At 58.9% G+C, this 27,837-nt stretch overlaps 2 protein-coding genes across 2 annotated transcripts in view; one reads left to right on the plus strand and one right to left on the minus strand.

Annotated features, from left to right (window-relative positions):
* Positions 1 to 1,116, plus strand: part of LOC135288619 (uncharacterized) — a 14,989-nt gene extending 13,873 nt beyond the window's left edge. Inside the window, exon 9 of the mRNA XM_064401989.1 lies at positions 1,076 to 1,116. Coding sequence (XP_064258059.1) covers positions 1,076 to 1,116 — 41 coding nt within the window. The remainder of the gene's footprint in view (positions 1 to 1,075) is intronic.
* A 1,609-nt stretch (positions 1,117 to 2,725) lies between these two features.
* Positions 2,726 to 27,837, minus strand: part of VAV1 (vav guanine nucleotide exchange factor 1) — a 41,914-nt gene continuing 16,802 nt past the window's right edge. Inside the window, exons 10-27 of the mRNA XM_064402115.1 lie at positions 27,470 to 27,565; positions 26,602 to 26,670; positions 25,607 to 25,693; positions 23,866 to 23,951; positions 21,329 to 21,461; positions 20,095 to 20,204; positions 19,887 to 19,988; positions 18,186 to 18,283; positions 17,187 to 17,209; positions 16,941 to 16,986; positions 15,582 to 15,718; positions 13,869 to 13,934; positions 13,708 to 13,739; positions 11,536 to 11,652; positions 9,619 to 9,706; positions 7,566 to 7,680; positions 5,510 to 5,658; positions 2,726 to 2,941 (exon numbers count right to left, since the gene is read on the minus strand). Coding sequence (XP_064258185.1) covers positions 2,888 to 2,941; positions 5,510 to 5,658; positions 7,566 to 7,680; positions 9,619 to 9,706; positions 11,536 to 11,652; positions 13,708 to 13,739; positions 13,869 to 13,934; positions 15,582 to 15,718; positions 16,941 to 16,986; positions 17,187 to 17,209; positions 18,186 to 18,283; positions 19,887 to 19,988; positions 20,095 to 20,204; positions 21,329 to 21,461; positions 23,866 to 23,951; positions 25,607 to 25,693; positions 26,602 to 26,670; positions 27,470 to 27,565 — 1,608 coding nt within the window. The 3' untranslated portion in view covers positions 2,726 to 2,887. The remainder of the gene's footprint in view (positions 2,942 to 5,509; positions 5,659 to 7,565; positions 7,681 to 9,618; positions 9,707 to 11,535; positions 11,653 to 13,707; positions 13,740 to 13,868; positions 13,935 to 15,581; positions 15,719 to 16,940; positions 16,987 to 17,186; positions 17,210 to 18,185; positions 18,284 to 19,886; positions 19,989 to 20,094; positions 20,205 to 21,328; positions 21,462 to 23,865; positions 23,952 to 25,606; positions 25,694 to 26,601; positions 26,671 to 27,469; positions 27,566 to 27,837) is intronic.

The raw sequence follows: 27,837 nt of genomic DNA on the forward strand, positions 1-27,837 counted from the left end.
TCCCCCCCCGGAATTCATCCCAAAATCACACAAGTCACCCCAAAATCCCCAGAATTCACCCCAAAATCCCAGGAATTTGGTGAAAAATAACAATAAATGTGTGTGTGTACTGGGATTGAACTGGGATTGAACTGGGATCATCCCTGTGAGGGATCCCCCTGACCCCAAATCCCCAGAATTCACCCCAAAATCACAGAATTCAACCCAAAATCCCCAGAATTCACCCAAAAATCCCGGGAATTTGGGAAAAAATGGCAATAAATGTGTGTGTGAACTGGGATTGAACTGGGATTGAACTGGGAATCATCCCTGTGAGGGATCCCCCTGAACCCAAATCCCCGGAATTCACCCCAAAACCACAGAATTCACCCCAAAATACCAGGAATTCAACCCAAAATCCCGGGAATTTGGGAAAAAATGGCAATAAATGTGTGTGTGAACTGGGATTGAACTGGGATTGGACTGGGATTGAACTGGGATCATCCCTGCAGGACCCCCCTGCCCTGGGTCTGCGAGGGATCCCCCTGAACCCAAATCCCCGGAATTCGCCCCAAAATCACAGAATTCACCCCAAAATCCCAGGAATTCAACCCAAAATCCTGAGAATTTGGGGAAAAAATAACAATAAATGTGTGTGAACTGGGATTGAACTGGGATTGAACTGGGAGCTGTGGGATCTTCCCTGTGAGGGACCCCCCCGACCCCCATAATCCCCGGAATTCACCCCAAAATCCCCGGAATTCACCCCAAAATCCCAGGAATTTCGTGAAAAATAACAATAAATGTGTGTGTGTACTGGGATTGAACTGGGATTGAACTGGGATCATCCCTGTGAGGGACCCCCCCCGACCCCCAAATCCCCAGAATTCACCCCAAAATCACAGAATTCAACCCAAAATCCCTGGAATTCACCCAAAAATCCCGGGAATTTGGGAAAAAATAACAATAAATGTGTGTGTGAACTGGGATTGAACTGGGATTGAACTGGGATCATCCCTGTGAGGGACACCCCTGACCTGGGTCTGCGAGGGATCCCCCTGACCCCAAATCCCCGGAATTCACTCCAAAATCACAGAATTCAACCCAAAATCCCCCGAATTCAACCCAAAATCCTGAGAATTTGGGAAAAAATGGCAATAAATGTGTGTGTGAACTGGGATTGAACTGGGATTGAACTGGGATTGAACTGGGATCATCCCTGCAGGACCCCCCTGCCCTGGGTGTGCGAGGGACACTCCTGACCCCAAATCCCCGGAATTCACCCCAAAATCACAGAATTCACCCCAAAATCCCCCGAATTCAACCCAAAATCCCGGGAATTTGGGAAAAAATGGCAATAAATGTGTGTGTGAACTGGGATTGAACTGGGATTGAACTGGGATCATCCCTGTGAGGGATCCCCTGACCCCAAATCCCCAGAATTCACCCCAAAACCACAGAATTCACCCCAAAATACCAGGAATTCAACCCAAAATCCCGGGAATTTGGGAAAAAATGGCAATAAATGTGTGTGTGAACTGGGATTGAACTGGGATTGGACTGGGATTGAACTGGGATCATCCCTGCAGGACCCCCCTGCCCTGGGTCTGCGAGGGATCCCCCTGAACCCAAATCCCCGGAATTCGCCCCAAAATCACAGAATTCACCCAAAATCCCAGGAATTCAACCCAAAATCCTGAGAATTTGGGAAAAAAATAACAATAAATGTGTGTGAACTGGGATTGAACTGGGATTGAACTGGGAGCTGTGGATCATCCCTGTGAGGGACCCCCCCCGACCCCCAAATCCCCGGAATTCACCCCAAAATCCCAGGAATTCACCCCAAAATCCCAGGAATTTGGTGAAAAATAACAATAAATGTGTGTGTGTACTGGGATTGAACTGGGATTGAACTGGGATCATCCCTGTGAGGGATCCCCCTGACCCCAAATCCCCAGAATTCACCCCAAAATCCTGGGAATTCACCCCAAAATCCCTGGAATATCCTGGAAATTGAGGAAATAAACTCGTGTGTGTATTGGGATTGATCCCATAATCCCCAAAACCCCGTAATCCCCAAAACCCCGTAATCCCCAAAACCCCGTAATCCCCAAAATCCTGGGATTCCCTTCTAAAATCCCAGAATTCCCCAAACACCACAATCCCCTAAATCCTCTAAATCCCCAAATCCCCAAAACCCCGTAAATCCCAAAACCCCCAAAATCCCGTAAATCCCAAAATCCCCAAAATCCCGTAAATCCCAAAATCCCGCAATTCCCAAAATCCTGTAAATCCCCAAATCCCCAAAATCCCGTAAACCCCTAAATCCTATCAATCCCCAAATCCCCAAAATCCCGTAAATCCCCAAACCCCATAAATCCCAAAATCCAGTAAATCCCAAAACCCCCAAAATCCCGTAAATCCCAGAATCCCATAAATCCTGTAAATCCCGTAAATCCTGTAAATCCCAAAATCCCATAAATCCTGTAAATCCCGTAAATCCCCGAATCCTGTAAATCCCCAAAATCCGGTAAATCCCCAAAATCCTCGAAATCCCAAAATCCCCAAATCCCAAAATCCCCAAATCCCGTAAATCCCAAAATCCTGTAAATCAACAAATCCCGCAATTCCCAAAATCCTGTCAATCCAAAAATCCCCAAAATCCCCTAAAAATCCCCGAAATCCCGTAAATCCCCAAATCCCGTAAATCTCTCCGGCCGTGACCTTTGCCCCCTGGCCGGGCGTTCCCGGCCTTTTCCTGGAAATTTTTTTGGATCAATTCCCGTCCAAATCCGTCCAAATCCTGGAGCCCGGCCCGCTTTTATTGAACCGGGAATGGTCGGGATTATTTGGGGACACCTTGGGGACACCTTGGGGACACCGTGGGGACATCGGGGTGGCCCCAAAATCAGCAATAATCGGAAAAATCCTCATCGACGTAATTGGCGGGAAACCACCCGACCTGGGGACAGGGACAGCGGGTCAGGGGGACATGGGGGGGGACACTGGGGGGACAGGGGGACAGGGGGACACTGGGGGACAGGGGACACTGGGGGGGACATCAGGGGAAAGGGGGGGACACCCGACCTGGGGACAGGGACAGCGGGTCAGGGACACCGGGGGGACATCGGGGACACTGGGGGGACAGGGGGACACTTGGGGGGGACACTCAACCTGGGGACAGAGGGGACACCCGACCTGGGGACAGGGATAGCGTGTCAGGGGACATGGTGGGGACATGGTGGGGACACAAAACCTGAGGACAGGGATGGTGGGTCAGGGACACTGGGGGGACAGGGGGACACCTGGGAGGGACATCAGGGGGACAGGGGGGACACCCGACCTGGGGACAGGGACAGCGGGTCAGGGGACATGGGGGGGACATGGGGACACCTGGGGGGACACCCGGTCTGGGGACAGAGACAGCGCGTCAGGGGACATCAGGGGGACATCAGGGGGACAGGGGGACATCAGGGGGACATGGTGGGGACACCCAACCTGGGGACAGGGACAGCGGGTCAGGGGACATCAGGGGGACATGGGGACACCTGGAGGACAGGGGGACACTGGGGGGGACATCAGGGGGACAGGGGGGGACACCCGGCCTGGGGAGAGGGACAGCAGGTCAGGGGACACTGGGGGGGGACACCCGACCTGGGGGGACATGGGGACACCTGGGGGACATGGGGGACACCCGACCTAGGGACAGGGACAACGCGTCAGGGGACATGGGGGGGGACACCTGGGGGACTTGGGGACACCTGGGGGGACAGGGGGACACCTGGGGGACATGGGGGACACCCGACCTGGGGACAGGGACAGCGCGTCAGGGACACCGGGGGGGACACTGGGGGGACAGGGGGACAGGGGGGACACTGGGGGACAGGGGGGACACTTGGGGGGGACATCAGGGGAAAGGGGGGGACACCCGACCTGGGGACAGGGACAGCGGGTCAGGGACACCGGGGGGACATCGGGGACACTGGGGGGACAGGGGGGACATTGGGGGGACAGGGGGACACTTGGGGGGGACACTCAACCTGGGGACAGAGGGGACACCCGACCTGGGGACAGGGACAGCGTGTCAGGGGACATGGGGGGGGACATGGTGGGGACATGGTGGGGACACAAAACCTGAGGACAGGGATGGTGGGTCAGGGACACTGGGGGGACAGGGGGGACACCTGGGAGGGACATCAGGGGGACAGGGGGGACACCCGACCTGGGGACAGGGACAGCGGGTCAGGGGACATGGGGGGGACATGGGGACACCTGGGGGGACACCCGGTCTGGGGACAGAGACAGCGCATCAGGGGACATCAGGGGGACATCAGGGGGACAGGGGGACATCAGGGGGACATGGTGGGGACACCCAACCTGGGGACAGGGACAGCGGGTCAGGGGACATCAGGGGGACATGGGGACACCTGGAGGACAGGGGGACACTGGGGGGGACATCAGGGGGACAGGGGGGGACACCCGGCCTGGGGAGAGGGACAGCAGGTCAGGGGACACTGGGGGGGACACCCGACCTGGGGGGACATGGGGACACCTGGGGGACATGGGGGACACCCGACCTAGGGACAGGGACAACGCGTCAGGGGACATGGGGGGGACACCTGGGGGACTTGGGGACACCTGGGGGGACAGGGGGACACCTAGGGGGACATCAGGGTACAGGGGGGACACCCGGTCTGGGGACAGGGACAGGGGGTCAGGGGACACCGGGGTAAGACAGGGGGACACCTGTGGGACAGGGGGACACGTGGGGGACAGGGGGACACCTGGGGGGACACTCGACCTGGGGACAGGGACAGGGGGTCAGGGGACACCTGGGGGGACAGGGGGGACACCTGGGGGGTCAGGGGACACCTGGGAGGGGGACATGGGTGGGGGGGACAGTGGGGTCAGGGGACACAGGGACACCGGGGGGGACAAAGGGGGGGCGGTATGGGGTGACCCCTCCAGTGTCCCCAAGGGACAGGGACAGCGGGGTCAGGGGACATGGGGACACCCGGGGGGGGAGGGGAGGACAGGCTCAGGGGTGTCCCCAATGTCCCCAATGTCCCCAGTGCTCCCAGTGTCCCCAGCGTCCCCAGTGTCCCCAATGTCCCCAGTGCCCCCAGTGTCCCCAATGTCCCCAGTGTCCCCAGTGTCCCCAGTGTCCCCAGTATCCCCAGTGTCCCCAGTGTCCCCAATGTCCCCAGTGTCCCCAATGTCCCCAGTGTCCCCAATGTCCCCAGTGTCCCAGGGTGGGGACAGTGCCATACCCGGCCGTAGATCTCGCCCTTCCACCAGCCGGGCTGTCCCCTCTTGCTGAGGACACGCACGATGTCCCCAATGTCCCCAGTGTCCCCAGTGCCCCCAGTGTCCCCAGTGTCCCCAGTGTCCCCAGTGTCCCCAATGTCCCCAGTGTCCCCAGTGTCCCCAATGTCCCCAATGTCCCCAGTGGCCCCAGTGTCCCCAGTGTCCCCAGTGTCCCCAGTGGCCCCAGTGTCCCCCGTGTCCCAGGGTGGGGACAGTGCCATACCCGGCCGTAGATCTCGCCCTTCCACCAGCCGGGCTGTCCCCTCTTGCTGAGGACACGCACGATGTCCCCTTCCCGCAGTGACAGCTCCGTCCTGTCCCGCGCGCTGAAGGCGTAACGCGCCTTGGCCGAGCCGAAACTGCGCGTGGCACCTGGGGACACAGGGGACATGGTGACAGGGACATGGGGACACCCCAAATACAGCCGAAACTGCGCGTGGCACCTGGGGACACAGGGGACATGGTGACAAGGACACGGGGACACAGGGGACACGGTGACAGGGACACGGGGACATGGGGACACGCCCAAACCAACCCCAAATACAACCAGAACTGTGGGTGGCATCTGGGGACACACAGAGGACACAGGGGACATTGTGACAGGGTACACGGGGACACCCCCAAATCCTGCCCCAAATACAGCCAAAACTGAAGGTGGCACCTGGGGACACAGGGGGACACAGTGACAGGGACACAGGGGACACAGGGACATGGTGACACCCCCAAATCCCCAAATCCAGCCTTAAATACAGCTGGAACTGTGGGTGGCACCTGGGGACACAGTGACAGGGGACAGAGGGACATGGGGACACCCCAAATCCAGCCCCAAACACAGGGGACAGAGGGGACACGGTGACAGGGACACGGGGACACGGTGACAGGGACACAGGGGACACAGTGACAGAGACATGGGGACACCCCAAATCCCCAAATCCAGCCCTAAATACAGCCAGAACTGTGGGTGGCACCTAGGGACACAGGGGACACTGTGACAGGGGACAGAGGGACACAGGGACACCCCAAATCCAGCCCCCAAACACAGGGGACACAGTGACAGGGACATGGGGGACATGGTGATAGGGACACGGGGACACGGTGACAGGGGACAGAGGGACACCCCAAATCCAGCCCCAAACACAGGTGACAGAGGGGACACAGTGACAGGGACATTGGGGACACGGTGACAGGGACACGGTGACAGGGGACAGAGGGACACGGGGACACCCCCAAATCCCCAAATCCAGCCCCAAACAGAGCCAAAGCTGAGGGACAGAGGGACACGGTGACAGGGGACAGAGGGACACGGGGACACCCCCAAACCCCCAAATCCAGCCCTAAATACAGCCGAAACTGCATGTGGCACCTGGGGACACACAGGGGACACGGTGACAGGGGACACAGGGACACGGTGACACCCCCAAATCTAAACCCCACCCAATCCTCGCTCAGGGCCACCCCAAAACCCCCAAAAGGCCCCAAATCCTTCCCGTAGTCACCCCATAACCCCAAGGAACCCCAAAATTCCCTTTCAGGGTCATCCCATAACCCCCAGGACCCCCTAAACCTTCCCATGGGCACCCCTAAACCCGAAGGAACCCCAAAATCCCCCCTCAGGGTGACCCCATAACCCCATGGAACCCCAAATCCCCCCTCAAGGCCACCCCATAACCCCCAAAAAGGCCCCAAATCATCCCATGGCCGCTCAATAACCCCAAGAAACCCCAAAATCCTCCCTCAGGGTGACCCCAGAACCGTCAGAACCTCTCAAATCACTCTGGGGTCACCCCATAACCCCAAATCCCCCCTCAGGGTCACCCCATAACCCCCAAGGAACCCCAAAATCTCCCCTCTGGGTCACTCCATAACCACAAGGAACCCCAATTCCCCCCTCAGGGTCACCCCATAACCCCAAGGAACCCCAAATCCCCCCTCAGGGTGACCCCATAACCCCAAATCCCCCCTCAAGGTCACCCCATAACCCCCAAAAGGCCCCAAATCACTCTGGGGTCACCCCATAACCCCAAATCCCCCCTCAGGGTGACCCCATAACCCCAAATCCCCCCTCAAGGTCACCCCATAACCCCCAGGAACCCCAAATCCCCCCTCAGGATCACCCCATAACCCCAAATCCCCCCTCAGGGTCACCCCAGACCCCCCAAATCCCCCCCAAGGTGACCCCAGACCCCCCAAATCCCCCCTCAGGGTGACCCCATAACCCCAAATCCCCCCTCAGGGTGACCCCAGAGCCCCGGCCCGCGGTGGTGGCCCCGATCCCGTACGGGGCTCGCGGGGTCCCGCGCGGCTCTCGGGGTCCCTGTAGGGCACAGCCAGCGTCGTGTCCAGCGCCTTGAAGCAATCCCGCAGCGAGTTCCGCCGGTAGAACTCCACCAGCTCCTGGGGGACCCCAAAAACCGCCCCCGAGGGGGGGTCAGCGACCCCAAAAAATCAAAACTGCCCCCAGAACGGTCAGCGACCCCAAAAACTCAAAACTGCCCCCAGAACGGTCAGTGATCCCAAAACCCCAAAAAACCACCTCAAAGGGACCCCAAAACTGACCCCAGAGGGGGATCAGTGACCCCAAAAACCCAAAAAACTGCCCCAAAGGGGGATCAGCGACCCCAAAAACTCAAAACTGGCCCCAGAACGGTCAGTGACCCCAAAACCCCCAAAAACCACCTCAAAGGGACCCCAAAACTGACCCCGAGGGGATCAGCGACCTCAAAAACCCCAAAAACCACCCCAGAGCGGGGGTCAGCGACCCCAAAAACTCAAACCTGTCCCCAGAACGGTCAATGATCCCAAAAACCACCTCAAAGGGACCCCAAAACTGACACTAGAGGGGGATCAGTGACCCCAAAAACCCCAAAAACCACCCCCAAAGGGGGGTCAGCGACCCCAAAACCTCAAAACTGCCCCCAGAACGGTCAGCGACCCCAAAACCCCCAAAACCACCTCAAAGGGACCCCAAAACTGACCCCAGAGGGGGATCAGTGACCCCAAAAACTCAAAACTGGCCCCAGAACGGTCAGTGACCCCAAAAACTCAAAACTGGCCCCAGAACGGTCAGTGACCCCAAAACCCCCAAAACCACCTCAAAGGGACCCCAAAACCGACCCCAGAGGGGGATCAGTGACCCCAAAAACTCAAAATTGCCCCCAGAATGGTCAGCGACCCCAAAACTGACCCCAAGGGGATCAGTGACCCCAAAACCCCCAAAAACCACCTCAAAGGGACCCCAAAACTGACCCCGAGGGGATCGGTGACCCCAAAACCCCCAAAAGCCACCCAAGAGTGGGGTCAACGACCCCAAAAACTCAAAACTGTTCCCAGTTTTTGGACTCCCCAGGGTGTTTTGGGGTGCCCCGGGTGTTTTTGGGGTCCCGGGCTGTTTTTGGGGTCCCGGGTGTTTTTGGGGTCCCCGGTGGTTTTTGGGGTCCCCCCGGTGGTTTTGGGATCCCTGGGCTGTTTTTTGGGTTCCCCTGGTGTTTTTGGGGTCCCCGGGGTGTTTTGGGGTCTCCCATGCAGATTTTGGGGTGCCCCGGGTGTTTTTGGGGTCCCCCATGCAGATTTTGGGGTGCCCGGGCTGTTTTTGGGGTCCCCGGGTGTTTTTGGGCTCCCCGGGGTGTTTTTGGGGTCCCCCCGGGTATTTTTGGGGTCCCCCATGCAGATTTTGGGGTGCCCGGGCTGTTTTTGGGGTCCCCGGGCTGTTTTTGGGGTCCCCTCGGGGTGTTTTTGGGGTGCCCGGGATGTTTTGGGGTCCCCCCGGGTGTTTTGGGCTCCCCGGGCTGTTTTTGGGATCCCCGGGCTGTTTTTGGGGTCCCCCAGGTGTTTTGGGGTCCCCCCGGACTGTTTTTGGGGTTCCCGGGTGTTTTTGGGGTCCCCCTGGAGGATTTTGGGGTTTTTGGGGTCCCCCGCGTGTTTTTGGGGTCCCCCCGGGGTGTTTTTAGGACGATTTGGGGTCTCCCCGGTGTTTTTAGGAGGATTTTGGGGTTTTTCGGGTCCCCCGATGTTTTCGGGGTCCCCCCGGGTATTTTTGGGGTCCCCCATGCAGATTTTGGGCTCCCCGGGCTGTTTTTGGGCTCCCCGGCTGTTTTGGGGTCCCCCCGGGTGTTTTGGGCTCCCCGGGCTGTTTTTGGGGTCCCCCCGGGGTGTTTTTGGGGTCCCCCCGGCTGTTTTGGGGTCCCCCCGGGTGTTTTGGGGTCCCCCCGGATGTTTTTGGGCTCCCCGGGGTGTTTTTGGGCTCCCCGGGTGTTTGGGGTCCCCGGGTGTTTTGGGGTCCCCCCGGGTGTTTTGGGGTCCCCCCGGGTGTTTGGGGCGCCCCCGCGGTCTCACCACGACCCCCCGGAACGCTTTCCTCTCGGTCACTCTGTAGAGCCCCTCGCTCGCCGTCACCTTGATGTGCTTCACCTGCCCGCGGAACCTGCGCGGAGTCACCCCCGACCCTCCCTCCGACCCTCCCTCCCTCCCTCCGACCCTCCCTCCCTCCCTCCCTCCCTCCCTCCCTCCCTCCCTCCCTCCCTCCCTCCCTCCCTCCCTCCCTCCCTCCCTCCCTCCCTCCCTCCCTCTTTCCCCCTCTCCCTCCGTCCCTCCGACATTCTGTCTCTCCCTCTCTCCCTCTCCCTCCTTCCCGCCTTCCTTCTCTCCCTGTCCTGTCCATTCCGTGTTCTCTCCCTCTCCCTCTCCCTCTCCCTCGGTCCCTCCGACCCTCCCTGCCTCGGCTTGTCCCCCTCCCTCCCTCCCTCCCTTCCTCTCCCTCTCTCCCATCCCCTCCTTCCCTCCGACCCTCCCCCTGTCCTTCTGTCCATTCCATGCTCCCTCCCTCTCCCTCTCCCTCTCCCTCCGACCCTCCCTGCCTCCCTCTGCTTGTCCTCCTCCCTCTCTCTCCCTCCCTCCCTCCCTCCCTCCCTCCCTCCCTGCCTTCCTCCCCTTCCCCCTCTCCCTCTCCCCCTCCTCCCTCTCCCAACTGTCCCCAAGGTATCCCCAAGGTGTCCCCAAGGTGACCCCACAGTGTCCCCAATGTCCCCAAGGTGTCCCCAGTGTCCCCAGATGTCCCCAAAGGTGTCCCCAAGGTGTCCCCAATGTCCCCAAGGTGACCCCACAGTGTCCCCAATGTCCCCAAGGTGTCCCCAGTGTCCCCAGATGTCCCCAAGGTGTCCCCAATGTCCCCAAGGTGTCCCCAAGGTGACCCCAAAGGTGTCCCCCAGGTGTCCCCAGTGTCCCCAAAGGTGTCCCCACAATCCCTAAGTGTCTCCAAGTGTCTCCAAATGTCCCCAGGTGTCCCCCAGGTGTCTCCAAGGTGTCCCCAGGTGTCCCCAAGGTGTCCCCAAGGTGTCCCTGTGACCCCAGAAGTGTCCCTACAATGTCCCCAACTGTTCCCAAGGTGTCCCCAAGGTGTCCCCAACTGTCCCCAGAGGTTTCTCCGGTATCCCCAAGGTGTCCCAAGGTCACCCCAAGGTGTCCCCAGTGTCCCCCAGGTGTCCCCAGGTGTCCCCAATGTCCTCAAGGTCACCCCAAGGTGTCCCCAAAGGTCTCCTCAAAGGTGTCCCCAACTGTCCCCAATGTCGCCAGTGTCCCCAGATGTCCCCAAGGTGTCCCCAAGGTGACCCCACAGTGTCCCCAATGTCCCCAAGGTGTCCCCAAGTGTCCCCCAGGTGTCCCCAGTGTCCCCAGATGTCCCCCAGGTGTCCCCAAGGTGTCCCCAAGGTGTCCCCAGGTGTCCCCAAGTGTCCCCAAAGGTGTCCCCACAATCCCTAAGTGTCTCCAAGTGTCTCCAAATGTCCCCAGGTGTCCCCCAGGTGTCTCCAAGGTGTCTCCAAGGTGTCCCTGTGACCCCAGAAGTGTCCCTACAATGTCCCCAACTGTTCCCAAGGTGTCCCTAAGGTGTCCCAACTGTCCCCAGAGGTTTCTCCGGTATCCCCAAGGTGTCCCAAGGTCACCCCAAGGTGTCCCCAGTGTCCCCCAGGTGTCCCCAGGTGTCCCCAGTGTCCTCAAGGTCACCCCAAGGTGTCCCCAAAGGTCTCCTCAAAGGTGTCCCCAACTGTCCCCAATGTCGCCAGTGTCCCCAAGGTGTCCCCAAGGTGTCCCCAAGATGTCCCCAATGTCCCCAAGGTGTCCCCAAGGTGTCCCCAATGTCCCCAAGGTGTCCCCAAGATGTCCCCGGTGTCCCCAGGTGTCCCCAAGGTGTCCCCAATGTCCCCAGGGTGTCCCCAAAGTGTCCCCAATGTCCCCAAGGTGTCCCCGGTCCCTCACTTGACGCTGATGGCGAAGTCCCCGGGCTCGCGCAGCCGCTGCCGCACCAGGAAGGCGCCGTCGGAGCGGGGGGACAGCGCCTGCTCGGCCTCGGCGCGCTCCAGGGGCCCCCCGAACCTGGACACCGGGGTGTCACCCCAAAAAACCAAACCAGGAACCCCAAAAACAACAACCCTGACCCCAAAAACAACAACTAGGACCCCAAAAACCTCACCCGGGACCCCAAAACTACACCCGGGACCCCAAAAACCCCGCCCGGGGGGGACAGCGCCTGCTCGGCCTCGGCGCGCTCCAGGGGCCCCCCGAACCTGGACACTGGGGTGTCACCCCAAAAACCAAACCAGGAACCCCAAAAACAACAACCCTGACCCCAAAAACAACAACTAGGACCCCAAAAACCTCACCCGGGACCCCAAAACTACACCCGGGACCCCAAAAACCCCGCCCGGAGGGGACAGCGCCTGCTCGGCCTCGGCGCGCTCCAGGGGCCCCCCGAACCTGGACACCGGGGTGTCACCCCAAAAACCAAACCAGGAACCCCAAAAACAACAACCCTGACCCCAAAAACCCAACCCTGACCCCAAAAACAACAACCGGGACCCCAAAAACCCCACCCGGGGGGGACAGCGCCTGCTCGGCCTCGGCGCGCTCCAGGGGCCCCCCGAACCTGGACACCGGGGTGTCACCCCAAAAACCAAACCAGGAACCCCAAAAACCCTAACCCTGACCCCAAAAACCCAACCCAGGACCCCAAAAACAACAACTGGGACCCCAAAAACCAAACCCAGGGGGGACAGCGCCTGCTCGGCCTCGGCGCGCTCCAGGGACCCCCCGAACCTGGAATTGGGGGTGTCACCCCAAAAACCAAACCAGGAACCCCAAAAACACCAACCCTGACCCCAAAAACAACAACTAGGACCCCAAAAACCTCACCCGGGACCCCAAAACTACACCCGGGACCCCAAAAACCCCACTCGGGACCCCAAAAACCCCACCCGGGACCCCAAAAACCACGCCCGGGACCCCAAAAACCCCACCCGGGACCGCAAAACTACATCGGGACCCCAAAACCCCGCCCGGGACCCCAAAAACAACAACCAGGACCCCAAAACCCCACCCGGGACCCTCCCCCAGCTCCAGGGGGGAGTGTGACCCCAAAACCCGGACAGAGAGGGATGGAGGGGGAGGGAATTTGGGGGTTCAGGGCAGAATTTTGGGGTTCAGGTGCAAATTTTGGGATCCCAGGTGCGAATTTGGGGTTTCAGGACAGAATCTGGGGGTCCCGGGTGCGAATTTAGGGCTCCACGTGAGAATTTCGGGGTCCCAGGTGGAAATTTTGGGGTTCAGGGCAGCATTTTTGGGGGTTCAGGCCAAATTTTGAGGTCCCAGGTGCAAATTTTGGGGTCCCAGGTGCAAATTTTGAGGTCCTAGCTTTGAATTTTGGGTGTTCAGGGCAGAATTTTTGGGTTTTCAGGGCAGAATTTTGGGGTCTCACAGGCAAATTTTGGGGTCCCGGGCAGAATTTTTGGGTTTTCAGGGCAGAATTTTGGGGTTCAGGGCAGAATTTCGTGGTTCCAGGTGCAAATTTTGGGGTCCCGGGTGTGAATTTTGGGATCCCACATGCGAATTTTGGGTTTTTAGGTGCAAATTTTGGGGGTCCCAGGGCAGAATTTTGGGCTTTTAGGTGCAAATTTTGGGGTCCCAGCTCTGAATTTTGGGGTCCCACGTGCAAATTTTGGGGTTCTGGCTGTGAATTTTGGGATTTTAGGTGCGAATTTTTGGGTCCCAGGTGCAAATTTTGGGATCCCAGCTTTGAATTTTGGGGTCCCACGTGTGAATTTTGGGTTTTCAGGGCAGAATTTTGGGGGTTTTGGTGCGAATTTTGGGATTAAGGGCAGAATTTGGGGTTTTCAGAGTAGAATTTTTGGGGGTTCAGGGCAGAATTTTGGGGTTCAAACGCGAATTTTGGGGTCCCAGCTTTGAATTTTGGGGTCCCATGTGCAAATATTGGGTGTTCAGGGCAGAATTTTCGGGGTTTTGGTGCAATTTTTGGGTTTTCAGGGCAGAATTTTGGGGTCTCACATGCAAATTTTGGGGTCCCGGGTATAATTTTTGGGTTTTCAGGGCAGAATTTTGGGGTTCAGGGCAGAATTTTGGGGTCCCCGCACTGACCATGGGTACACAGAGAGATCTGGCAGCGGCGCCTGCGACAAAAAAAACAGAAATAAAACCCAAAATTGGTGTTCGGGGGGCTCCAAAGCACCCCCTCCCCAAATTCGGGGACCCCCAAAAAATTTTGGGGTTTTTTTTGGGGGGGGTTCCCCCAAACTTACGGCCACGAAAGGTTTGACGGCGCTGCTGGGGAACCAACCCAGCTCCCCGCTGACCACGTTCCGACCCTGGGGGAGAAATTTTGGGGGGTCCAGGGGGGTCCCGAGACCCCCAAAGGGGTGGGGGAGACCCCCACGAATTTGGGGTGGGGTCCCCCATAAATTCCGAGGGGTGTCCCCCAAATTTTGGGGGCTCTTCAGTGGTTTTTGGGGTGCTTTGAGACCCTTAAAAGGATTGGGGGAGAAATTTTGGGGGGTCCAGGGGGGTCCTGAGACCCCCAAAGGGGTGGGGGAGACCCCCCCCGAGCCCCCCCATAATTTGGGGTGGGGTCCCAACCCCATTTCAGGGGTCCCCCCCCCCCCCCCCGTTTTAGGACCCCCTCTCCATTTCAGGGCTCCCAACCCCAAATTCGGGGGTCCCAAACCCCTCTCTGGGGGTCCCATCCCCATTTCAGGACCTCCCCCCCCCATTTTAGGAGCCCCCATCCCCAGTTTCAGGGGTCCCATCCCCATTTTGGGAGCCCCTCCATTATTGGACCCCCCCCTCATTTTTGGGGTCTCCCCATTTCAGAAGCCCCCCCCGATTTTAGGACCCCCTCCCCATTTCAGGGGTCCCAACCCCAAATTTGAGGGTCCCAAACCCATTTCGGGGGTCCCAGCCCGCATTTTAACAGCCCCCCATTTTAGGACCCCGTCCCCATTTCAGGAGCCATTCCCCTGTTTTAGAAGCCCCCCCCCAATTTTTGGGGTCCCTCCCACTTCAGGAGCCCCTCCCCATTTCAGGCCCTCCCTATTTTGAGAGCCCCCTCCCCATTTTAGGACCCCCTCCCCATTTCAGAAGCCCCTCCCCATTTTAGCACCCCCCCATTTTTGGGCTCCCTCCCACTTCAGAAGCCCCTCCCCATTTCAGGCCCCCCTATTTTGGGAGCCCCCTCCCCATTTTAGGACCCCCCCATTTTATCACCCCCCCCTATTTTTGGGGTTTACCCCATTTCAGGAGCCCCTCCCCATTTCAGGCCCCCCCTATTTTGAGCGCCCCCTCCCCATTTTAGGACCCCCTCCCCAATTCAGGAGCCCCTTCCCCATTTAAAAGCCCCCCCAATTTTTGGGCTCCCTCCCACTTCAGAAGCCCCTCCCCATTTCAGGCCCCCCTATTTTAGGAGCCCCCTCCCCATTTTAGGACCCCCCCATTTTATCACCCCCCCCATTTTTGGGGTTTACCCCATTTCAGGAGCCCCTCCCCATTTTAGGACCCCCTCCCCATTTCAGGAGGCCCTCCCCTATATTAGAAGCCCCCCCCCCCATTTTTGGGGTCCCTCCCATTTCAGGAGCCCCTCCCCATTTCAGCCCCCCCCTATTTTGGGAGCCCCCTCCCCATTTCAGGAGCCCCTCCCCATTTCAGGCCCCCCCTATTTTGGGAGCCCCCCTCCCCATTTTAGGACCCCCTCCCCATTTCAGGAGCCCCTCCCCATTTCAGGCCCCCCCTATTTTGGGAGCCCCCTCCCCATTTTAGGACCCCCTCCCCATTTCAGGAGCCCCTCCCCATTTCAGCCCCCCCCTATTTTGGGAGCCCCCTCCCCATTTTAGGACCCCCCCATTTTATCACCCCCCCCATTTTTGGGGTTCCCCCCCAATTTCAGGGGCCCATTTTAGGAGCCACCCACCCCCATATCCGCCCCCTCCCCAAATTTTTGGGGTCCCCCCCGTGTCCCCCACCTGCCACCAGAGCTCCTCGGCCTCGGCCGCTGTCACCTCGATGACGTCACCGGGGCTGAGGCGCAGGGGGGGGGACAGGACCCCCGGGGGGGGCGGCACCCCAATGTAGGTCTGGGTGCACTCCATTTTGGGGAGTCCTGGGGAGGGGGAACCCCGAGTCAGGACCCCCCCCGGGACCCCCAAAAATGGATTTGGGGGGGTCAAAAACCCCCCTGAAGGGATTTGAGGAGGGGTCAGAAACACCCCAAGAAGGATTTGGGGGGGGAAAAATCCCCCCGGGACCCCCAAAAAATGGATTTTTTTGGGGTCAAAACTTCCCCAGGACCACAAAAAAAATGGATTTTGGGGGGTCAAAACACCCCCAAAGGGATTTGGGGGGGTCAAAACCCCCCCAGGACCCCCAAAAAATGGATTTTGGGGGGTCAAAACCCCCCCTGAAGGCATTTGGGGGGGTCAAAACTTCCCCGAGGCCCCCAAAAATGGATTTGGGGGGGTTCAAAAACACCCCAAGAAGGATTTGGGGGGGCAAAACCCCCCCTGGAACCCCCAAAAATGGATTTTGGGGGGTCAAAAACCCCCCTGAAGGGATTTGAGGAGGGGTCAGAAACACCCCAAGAAGGATTTGGGGGGGGGGAAAATCCCCCCGGGACCCGCAAAAAATGGATTTTTTTGGGGTCAAAACTTCCCCAGGACACCAAAAAAATGGATTTTGCGGGGTCAAAACACCCCCAAATGGATTTGGGGGGGGTCAAAACCCCCCCAGGACACCAAAAAATGGATTTTGGGGGGTCAAAACCCCGCCAAAGGGATTTGGGGGGTCAAAACTTCCCTGGGACCCCCAAAAATGGATTTTGGGGGGTCAAAAACCCCCCTGAAGGGATTTGGGGGGGTAAAAACTTCCCCGGGACCCCCAAAAATGGATTTGGGGGGGTTCAAAAACACCCCAAAGGGATTTGGGGGGTCAAAACTTCCCCGAGACCCCCAAAAATGGATTGGGGGGGGGGGTCAAAAACCTCCAGGGACCCCCCAAATTTGAGCAGGGGGGGATCAGGACCCCCAAATTTGAGCTCGGGGGGTGGGTCACGACCCCCCAAAAACTGTCCTGGGGGGGGTCGTGACCCCCTAAATTTCAACTCGGGGGGTCAGGACCCCCAAATTTAAGCTGGAGGGGGTTGGGACCCCCAAAATTTGAAGTGGGGGGGGTCAGGACCCCCCAAATCCCCCCAAAATCTGTCCTTGGGGGGGTTAGGACTCCCCAAATTTGACCTGGCAGGGGGGTCAGGACCCCCAATTTTGAACTGGGGGGTCAAGACCCCCCAAATTTCATCTGGGGGGGGTCAGGACCCCCGAATTCCTCACCCAGCTCCCCCCGTTTCTTGTCGGGTCCCGGCCGCTGCGATTTGTTCTGGAGGGGGGAGGGAGAGAAGGAGACCCCCGTGAGTGGGGAGGATTTGGGGGGGCTGGGGGGGGCCTGGACGCCCCCCCGGGGACCCCCAGGGACCCCCCAGAGATCCCCGGGACGCCCCCCCAAAAAAAAAAACCCTAAAATCCGGGGGTTTTGGTTCATCCTGAGGAATCCTCCCCCGTTTTTGGCTGTTTTGGTACCTTCCGTGCGCCCGATCCGGGATCTGGGGGGAGAAAGTTAATTAGTGAGAGTTAATTAGGGGTTTGCTTAATCAGTAATGAGGTAATTAGATCGTGCTTTAGTTAATGAAGGGTAATTAGCTCACAACTTATTAGTGATGGAGTTATTAGGAATTTTATTTAATTAATAACGGGATAATTAGCTTCTGTCTTAATTAATGTTGGAGTAATTAGTCCATCTCCTAATAATATTATGGCAATTAGCCTGTCCCCTAATTAGTGCTGGGGTAATTAGGGCTGAGCATAATGCTCTGCTCTGTCAGCCATCTTGTATTCCATAATGCTGTGTCAGCCATCTTGTATCCCACAATGCCCTGCTCTGTCAGCCATCTTGTATTCCGTACTGCTGTGTCAGCCATCTTGTATCCTACAATGCCCTGCTCTGTCAGCTATCTTGTATTCCGTAATGCTGTGTCAGCCATCTTGTATCCCACAATGCCCTGCTCTGTCAGCCATCTTGTATTCCATAATGCTGTGTCAGCCATCTTGTATCCCACAATGCCCTGCTCTGTCAGCCATCTTGTATTCCGTAATGCTGTGTCAGCCATCTTGTATCCCACAATGCCCTGCTCTTTCAGCCATCTCGTATTCCATCATGCTGTGTCAGCCATCTTGTATCCCACAATGCCCTGCTCTGTCAGCCATCTTGTATCCCACCAATTACCAGCCCAATGTCGGCCATTTTGTATCCCACAATGCCCTATTCTGTGGCAGCCATCTTGTATTCCATAATGCTCAATGTCAGCCATCTTGTATACCACAATGCCCTGTTCTGTCAGCCATCTTGTATCCCACAATGCGCTGTGCTGTGTCAGCCATTTTGTATCCTATGCTACTCGGTATCAGCCATCTTGTATCCCACAATGCCTCTCCCTTCTCCATTACCCTCCTGCCCCCATTCACTGTTTCTCTCCTCTTCAATCCCACAATGCCCCTCCCCAATCCCATGATGCCGCTCACCAGTTCCGGCTTTCCCGCAGGTCCCCACGCGCCCCAGGCACTCCTTGTGGGCGGGTGCTCGGCAGCGGCTGCAGCGATAGCCCTGGTAGAAGGTGCCCCTGGGGACACGGTGGGGACACGGGGTCACGGTCACAGGGGACACCACCAGCCGTGCCCCACACCCCCCTGAGGCCACCCAGGACTGATCAGTCCAGGACTGACCAGTCCAGGACTGACCTGAGCCCACCCAGGACTGACCAGTCCATGGTTGACCTGAACCTGTCCAGGACTGACCAGTCCATGACTGACCTGAGTTTGTCCGTGACTGACCACTCCATGACTGACCTGAGCCCACCCAGGACTGACCAGTCCATGGTTGACCTGAACCTGTCCAGGACTGACCAGTCCATGACTGACCTGAGCCCACCCAGGACTGACCAGTCCATGACTGACCTCAGCTTGTTCAGGACTGACCAGTTCATGATTGACCTGAGCCTGCCCAGGACTGACCAGTCCATGACTGACCAGAGACCACCTGGGACTGACCAGTCCATGACTGACCTGAGCCTGTCCAGAACTGACCAGTCCATGGTTGAACTGAGCCCACCCAGGACTGACCAGTCCATGACCCACCCACGCTGGCCAGCACAGCCCTTGACCCACTTGGGTCTTGGCCCAGGTTGGTCCCACCAGCATCAACCCAACCAGGAGGGTCTCACATTGGCTTTGGCACATCCAGGGCTTGGCCCACCTTGGCCTCCAGCCAACCTTGGGCTTGACCCACCTCAACCTTGATGTCTAACCAACCTTTGATCCACCTCAGCCTTGACCTCCAACCAACCTTTGACCCACCTTGGCCTTGATCCACTTTGGCCTTGAACTCCACCCAACCTTTGACCCACCTTGGCCTTGATCTCCACCCAATCTTGACCCACTTTGGCCTTGACATCCAACCAACCCTTGACCCACCTTAGCCTTGACCTCCACCAAATCTTGACCCACTTTGACCCACCTTGGCCTTGATCTCCACCCAACCTTGACCCACCTTGGCTTCCACCCAACCTTGACCGACCTTGGCCTTGACCTCCACCCAACCTTGACCCACCTTGGCCTGGACCCACCTTGGCCTGGACCCACCTTGGCCTTGAATCACCTTGGCCTTGACCTCCACTCAACCTTGACTGACCTTGGCCTTGACCTCCACCCAACCTTGACCCACCTTGGCCTGGACCCACCTTGACCTTAACCTCCACCCAATCTTGACCCAGCTTGACCTCTTGTTCCCCACCCAACCTTGACCCACCTTGGCCTGGACCCACCTTGGCCTTGACCTCCACCCAACCCTTGACTCACTTTGGTCTTGACCCACCTTGTTGTTTTCCACCCAACCTTGACCCACTTTGGCCTCCACTCAACATTGACCCACCTTGGCTCCAACCCAACCTTGTCCCACCTTGGGGCCACTCCGAGCTTGACCCCCAAGGAGCTCCTTGACCCCCCCAGCCCTTGACCACCCTCCAAGGCTTGACCCACATTGACCTTGACCTTCCCATGACCCCACCAGCCCCTCCATCACCAACTTCCACCTTGACCCACCCCAAGGACACGACTCACCCTGACCTCACCGCACCTCCAACCCTGGGGTCTCCTCCTCTTCTAGAGCCCCCCAAACCCCTCTCCCAACCCCCCCAGGACCATGTGGACATGATTTTGGGGTCCTACCTCAGCAACATCTGGCAGGCCTTGCAGGACGTGGTGTCCTCGAAGGAGAACATCTGGAAGTCGTGTCCGTCAGCCAGGGCGTGCTCGGGGAAGATGTTGGACCTGCCGGACACGGGGAGGACCTGGGTCTGGTGGGGACAAACTGGGCGTCCCCAGGACCACCCAGTGGGGCGGGTGTGACCTCCTCGGTGGGGACAGGGCCACCTACAGGGCCATCTCGAACTGCTCCAGCCACTTCTTCTTCAGCTCGTGCGTCTTGAAGAAGAGCTCGTAGTCCGGCAGCCCGGCCGTGTCCAGCAGCATGAAGGTGTGGGACCACTGTGGGGTGGGGAGGGGTCAGCCACGCCCCCAAATGGGGCAGGGTCACGTGGAATTGGGGATATTGGGGTCACACCCCACCCTCCTGGGGTCACTGGGTGGTGGGGTGGACACCAGGGTGCACCTGGGACCGGATTTTGGGGATCCACCAGGGAATGGGGTTATGGGGTGGACACCAGGGGCCAGGATCTTGGGAACCACCAGGGAATGAGGTTTTGGGGTCCACCAGGGACCAGGATCCTGGGAACCACCAGGGAATGGGGTTTTGGGGTTCACCAGGGACCAGGATCCTGGAATCCACCAGAGAATGGGGTTTTGGGGTCCACCAGGATCTAGGGATCCACCAAGGAATGGAATTTTGGGTTCCACCAGGGACCAGGATCTTGGGAACCACCAGGGAATGGGGTTTTGGAGTTCACCAGGGACCAGGATCCTGGAATCCAGAGGGAATGGGGTTTTGGGGTCCACCAGGAACTAGGGATCCACCAGGGAATGGAATTTTGGGTTCCATCAGGGACCAGGATCTTGGGAACCACCAGGGAATGAGATTTTGGGGTCCACCAAATCTGGACATTTGGGACCACCAGGGACTAGGATCTGGGAATCCAACAGGGAACAGGGTTTTGGGGTCCAGCAGGGACCAGGATCTGGGAATTCACCAGGGAATGAGGTTTTATGTTCCCCAGAGACGAGGATCCACGAGGGAACAGAATCTGAGGATCCACCAGAGAAGAGGAACCTGGGATCCACCTGCCTTGGACATCTGTGTCCATCAGGGAGCAGGATCTGGGGACCCACCAGGGAACAGGGTTTTGGGGTCCAACAGCTCTGGACATTTGGGACCATGAGGGACCTGGATTTTGGGACCCCCAGTAACCAAAATCCTGGGATCCACCAGACGTGGACCTCTGAGGTCATCGGGAAGAGGACCTGGGGACCACCAGGATCTGGACACCTGGGACCACTTGGAACTGGACACGTGTCCACCCGTGACCAGGTTCCTGGGATCCACAAGGCTGGACACTCGTGTCCAGCTGGGTCCTTTGGGAAGAGGACAGTGGCACTGGAGGAACCTGGACACCGGTGTCCCCCAGGCCCTGCTGTCCCCACGGTGTCCCTGGTACCTTCTTGCCATCGCGGGCTCCGAGGTCACCATCGTGCAGTTGGTGGCACTGGAGGTCCACCACGTCCTTGGTCTCGTAGGAGTCCCCGCGGCGCTTGCAGATGATCAGGGCCTTGTCCAGCAGGAAGCCGTACCTGGGGACAGTGACAAGGGTGGCACCGCGTCCCTGAGGCCACCGCGCTCCACGGGGTGTCCCCATGGCTGCCCTGGACCAGCCTCCAAGTGTCCCTGTGGTGTCCCCGTGGTGTCCCCAAGGGTGTCCCCATGGGGAGGTCTCTGTTTTCTCATGTCCCCTTGGTGTCCCTGCAGTGTCCCCATGGGTGTTCTCGTGTCCCTGTGGTGTCCCCATGTCCTTGAGGTGTTCCTGAGGTGTCTCCATGGATGTCCCCATGTCCCTGAGGTGTTCCTGAGGTATTTCTGAGGTGTCTCCATGGATGTCCCCATGTCCCCGAGGTGTTTCTGAGGTGTCTCCATGGATGTCCCCATGTCCTTGAGGTGTTCCTGAGGTGTCTCCATGGATGTCCCCATGTCCCTGAGGTGTTCCTGAGGTATTTCTGAGGTGTCTCCATGGATGTCCCCATGTCCCCGAGGTGTTTCTGAGGTGTCTCCATGGATGTCCCCATGTCCCCGAGGTGTTTCTGAGGTGTCCCCATGGATGTCCCCATGTCCCCGAGGTGTTTCTGAGGTGTCCCCATGGATGTCCCCATGTCCTTGAGGTGTCTCTGAGGTGTCCCCGAGGTGCCCTAATGTCCCCAGATGTCCCCATGTCACTGAGGTGTCCCTGAGGGGTTCCTGAGGTGTCCCCATGGATGTCCCTATGTCCCCACGGTGTCCCCATGTCCCTGATGTCCCCAGGGTGTCCTCATGGATGTCCCCATGTCCTTGAGGTGTCCCTGAGGTGTTCCTGAGGTGTCCCCATGTCCCTGATGTCCCCAAGGTGTCCCCATGGATATTCTCATATCCCCATGGTGTCCCCATGTCCCCGAGGTGTTCCTTAGGTGTCTCCATGGACATCCCCATGTCCTTGAGGTATCTCTGTGGTGTCCCCAAGGTGCCCCAATGTCCCCAGGTGTCCCCATGTCCCTGAGATGTCCCTGAGGTGTTCCTGAGGTGTCCCCATGTCCCTGAAATGTCCCCGAGGTGTTCCTGAGGTCTTTTCATAGATGTCTTCATGTCTCTGAGATGTCCCCATGTTCCTGAGGTGTCCCCATGAATGTCCCCATGTCCCTGAAGTGTCCCTGACGTGTGTCCATGGATGTCCCTGAGGTGTCCACATGTCTCTGTGGTGTCCCCATACTGCTGTGATGTCCCTGTGGTGTCCCCCATGGTGTCCCCATGTCACTGAGGTGTCCCTGAGGTGTTCCTGAGGTGTCCCCATGGATGTCCTCATGTCCCCATGGTGTCCCCATGTCCCTGAGATGTCCCTGAGGGGTTCCTGAGGTGTCCCCATGGATGTCCCTATGTCCCCACGGTGTCCCCATGTCCCTGATGTCCCCAGGGTGTCCTCATGGATGTCCCCATGTCCTTGAGGTGTCCCTGAGGTGTTTCTGAGGTGTCTCCATGGATGTCCCCATGTCTCTGAGGTGTCCCTGAGGTGTTCCTGAGGTGTCCCCATGTCCCTGATGTCCCCAAGGTGTCCCCATGGATATTCTCATATCCCCATGGTGTCCCCATGTCCCCGAGGTGTTCCTTAGGTGTCTCCATGGACGTCCCCATGTCCTTGAGGTATCTCTGTGGTGTCCCCAAGGTGCCCCAATGTCCCCAGGTGTCCCCATGTCCCTGAAATGTCCCCGAGGTGTTCCTGAGGTCTTTTCATAGATGTCTCCATGTCTCTGAGATGTCCCCATGTTCCTGAGGTGTCTCCACGGATGTCCCCATATCCCTGAGGTGTCCCTGAAATGTCCCCATGTCCCTGAGGTGCCCCTGAGGTGTTCCTGAGGTGTCCACATGTCTCTGTGGTGTCCCCATACTGCTGTGATGTCCCTGTGGTGTCCCCATGGTGTCCCAATGTCCCTGAGGTGTCCCTGAGGTGTCCCTGAGGTGTCCCCATGGATGTCCTCATGTCCCCATGGTGTCCCCATGTCCCTGAGATGTCCCTGAGGGGTTCCTGAGGTGTCCCCATGGATGTCCCCACGGTGTCCCCATGTCCCTGATGTCCCCAAGGTGTCCCCATGGATGTTCTCATGTCCTTGAGGTGTCTCCGAGGTGTTTCTGAGGTGTCTCCATGGATGTCCTTATGTTCCTGAGGTGTCCCCATGGATGTTCTCATGTCCCCATGGTGTCCCCATGGTGTCCCCATGTCTCTGAGGTGTCCCTGAGGTGTTCCTGAGGTGTCCCCATGAATATCCCCATGTCCTTGAGGTGTCCCCATGTTCCTGAGACGTCCCCAAGTCCCCAAGGTGTCCCCAGGTGTCCCCGAGGTGTTCCTGAGGTGTCCCCATGGATGTCCTCATGTCCCCATGGTGTCCCCATGTCCCTGAGGTGTCCCTGAGGTGTCTCCATGGTGTCCCATGGTGTCCCCAGGTGTCCCCGGCCCACCTGTCCACCTTGGAGCGTCTCTCGGCGCTGGAGACCTTCAGCTCCCCGTCGATCTTGGGGCGCCCGAACTGCGCCAGGGACTGCGGCTGGGGACGGGACACGGGACATGGGACACGGGACACGGGAACGGGACACGGGACATGGGACACAGGAACGGGACATGGGAACAGGACACGGGAATGGGACACAGGAATGGGACACGGGACATGGGACACGGGAACGGGACATGGGACATGGGAATGGGACACGGGAATGGGACATGGGAAGGGGAATGGGACACGGGAATGGGACACAGGAATGGGACATGGGAACGGGACATGGGAATGAGACATGGGAATGGGACAGGGGACATGGGAAAGAGAACGGGGTGGACATCAGGAATGGGACATGGGAACGGGACACGGGAATGGGACATGGGAACGGGACATGGGACATGGGAATGGGAAAGGGGTGGACATCAGGAACGGGACACAGGAAAGGGATGTGGGAATGGGACATGGGAATGGGACACGGGAACGGGACACAGGAATGGGACATGGGAATGGGACAGGGGAACGGGAATGGGACATGGAAACGGGACATAGGAATGGGACACGGGAACGGGACACAGGAATGGGACACAGGAATGGGACACGGGAATGGGACAGTGGGAATGGGACACGGGACATGGGAATGGGACATGGGAATGGGACATGGGAATGGGACATCAGGAACGCGATGGACATCAGGAACAGGACGCAGGAATGGGATGAACATTGGGACATTGGGACAGGGGAACGGGACATGGGAATGGGACACGGGACATGGGAACGGGAACGGGGTGGACATCAGGAATGGGACACGGGAACGGGAACAGGGTGGACATCAGGAATGGGATACGGGAACAGGACATGGGAACGGGAAATGGGAACAGGACATGGGAACGGGGTGGACATCAGGAACGGGACACAGGAATGGGACATGGGAATGGGACATGGGAATGGGAACGGGACATGGGAACAAGACATGGGAACGGGAATGGGATGGACATCAGGAATGGGACACGGGAACGGGACATGGGACATGGGAATGAGACAGGAGAACAGGACACGGGAACAGGACTCGGGAATGGGACATGGGAATGGGACAGGGGAACGGGACACGGGACATGGGAATGGGACATGGGAATGGGACAGGGACATGGGACATGGGACATGGGAATGGGACATGGGAATGGGACACGGGACATGGGAATGGGACATGGGAATGGGACAGGGACATGGGAATGGGACATGGGAATGGGACAGGGACATGGGACATGGGACATGGGAACGGGACAGGGGAATGGGACACGGGAATGGGACAGGGACATGGGACATGGGACATGGGAACGGGACAGGGGAATGGGACACGGGAATGGGACATGGGAACGGGAACGGGACATGGGAACGGGACATGGGAATGGGACATTGGGACATCGGAAACGGGACATGGGAATGGGACACGGGAATGGAGAGGACATTGGGACATCAGGAACGGGATGGACATTGGGAATAGGATGGACATCAGAAATGAATGGGATGGACATTGGGAACAGGAAGGACATTGGAATGGGATGGACATCGGGAATGGGACACGGGAACAGGGTGGGCATCGGGACACCGGGAACAGGACATTGGGAACGGGTCTCAGGGGGAATCTGGGGGTCCCAGGGGATATTTGGGGGTCCCAGGGGGGATTTGGGGGTGCCGGGGGTCCCCACCATGTTGTGCAGGCACAGCTGGATGCTCGTGAGCTGCTTTAGGGTCTCGTTGTCCCTCTTGACCTCGTTCACGCACTGGGCCAGGTCCTGGTGGGGTTTGGGGGGCTCCAGTCAGAGACCCCCGAACCCCAAAATCCCACCCTAGAAACCCCAAATCCCACCCTTGAACCCCCAAATCCCCCTGGAACCCCCAAATTCTCCCTGGAATCCCCAAATACCCCCTGGAACCCCAAATCCCCCCCTTGAAATCCCAAATTCCCCCTGGAATGCCCAAATCCCCCCCAGGACCCCCAAATTTACCCCAAATATCCCCCGGATCCCCAAATCCCCCAAAATCACCCCCAAATCCCCCCCCCGGACCCCCCAAATCCCCCAAAATCGCCCCCAAATCCCCTCCAGGAACCCCCAAATCATCCCAAATCCGCTCCAAATTTCCCCAAATCCCCCCAGGACCCCCCCCTCCCCCAAATCCTCCCCAAGACCCCCCCAAAACCCCTCAGGACCCTCGTCCAGGAACACCCAAACCTCCCCCAGGAGACCCCAAATCCCCCCAAGACCCCCAAATCCCCCAAAATCTCCCCCAAATCCCCCCCAGGAACCCCCAAACCTCCCCCAGGACCCCCAAATCCCCCCCGGATCCCCAAATCCCCCAAATCCCCCACAATCTCCCCCAAATCCCCCCCAGGACCCCCAAACCTCCCCCAGGAACCCCCAAATCCCTTCCAGGACCCCCAAATCACCCCAAATCCCCCCCCCAGTTTCCCCAAATCCCCCCTGGACCCCCCAAATCCTCCCCAAGACCCTCCCAAAACCCCTCAGGACCCTCCTCCAGGAACCCCCAAATTCCCCCCGCAAAACCCCCAAATCCCCCCAAATCGCCCCCATATCCCCCAAAATCTCCCCCAAATCCCCCCCAGGAGCCCCCAAATTGTCCCAAATCCCCCCCCCAATTTCCCCAAATCCCCCCCCGGAGCCCCGAGCCCCCCCAGGCCCACCCTCATGGCGTCCAGCGCCCCCCGCAGCCGCTCCCGCTCGGCCGCGTCCGGCGTCAGCTTCACCAGCTCCTGGGGGGGCAAAGGTCACCGTGTGCCCAGGTGTGCCCAGGTGTGCCCAGGTGACCCCCCAGATACCCCCAGGTGAGCCCAGGTGTGTCCCCAGGTGAGCCCAGGTGTGCCCCAGGTACCCCCAAGGGGTCCCTGGGTACCCCCAGGTGAGCCCAGGTGAGCCCAGGTGTGCCCAGGTGTGCCCAGGTGTGCCCAGGTGTCCCTAGGTACTCCGCAGGTGTCTCTATGTCCATCAGGTGTGCCCAGCTGTGCCCACAGATATGCCCAGGTGTGCCCAGGTGAGCCCAGGTGTGTCCCAGGTGTGTCCCCAGGTGTGCCCAGGTGAGCCCAGGTGTGTCCCAGGCGTGTCCCAGCTGTCTCAGCTGTCCCCAGGTGTGTCCCCCAGGTGTGTCCCCCAGGTGTGTCCCCAGGTGTGTCTCAGGTGCCCCAGGTGTGTCCCCAGCTGTCCCCAGGTGTGTCCCCGGTGTCACCTGGAGCAGCAGGTGGTATTTCAGCTGTCCCCAGGTGTGTCCCCAGGTGTCCCCAGGTGTGTCACCTGCAGCAGCAGGTGGTATTTCAGCTGTCCCCAGGTGTGTCCCTCCCCCCAGGTGTGTCCCCAGGTGTGTCCCCAGCTGTCCCCAGGTGTGTCCCCAGGTGTCTCAGGTGTGTCCCCAGGTGTGTCCCCAGGTGTGTCCCCAGGTGTGTCACCTGCAGTAGCAGGTGGTATTTCAGCTGTCCCCAGGTGTCCCCAGGTGTGTCCCTCCCCCCATGTGCCCCAGCTGTCCCCAGGTGTGTCCCCAGGTGTCCCCAGGTGTGTCACCTGCAGCAGCAGGTGGTATTTCAGCACCCTCTGCATGGGCACCATCAGCAGGTCCCGCAGCGAGAAGCGCCCGTTGTTGGCGCGCTGGGAGCACTCCTGGGGACAGCGGGGACATTTGGGGACATCAGGGACATTTGGGGACATTGGGAACATTTGGGGTCATTGGGGACATCAGGGACATCAAAGACATTTGGGGACATTGGGGACTTTGGGGATATTTGGGTCACTTTGGGGTCATTTGGGGATACTTGGGGACATTGGGGACATTCGGGGTCATTTGGGACATTGGGGACATTTGGGGTCATTTGGGGTCATTTGGGGTCACCAGGGACATTGGGGTCATTTGGGGACATTGGGGACATCGGGGA

The sequence above is a fragment of the Passer domesticus genome, chromosome 34, assembly GCF_036417665.1.
Source record: "Passer domesticus isolate bPasDom1 chromosome 34, bPasDom1.hap1, whole genome shotgun sequence".
Classification (NCBI taxonomy): Eukaryota; Metazoa; Chordata; class Aves; order Passeriformes; family Passeridae; genus Passer; species Passer domesticus.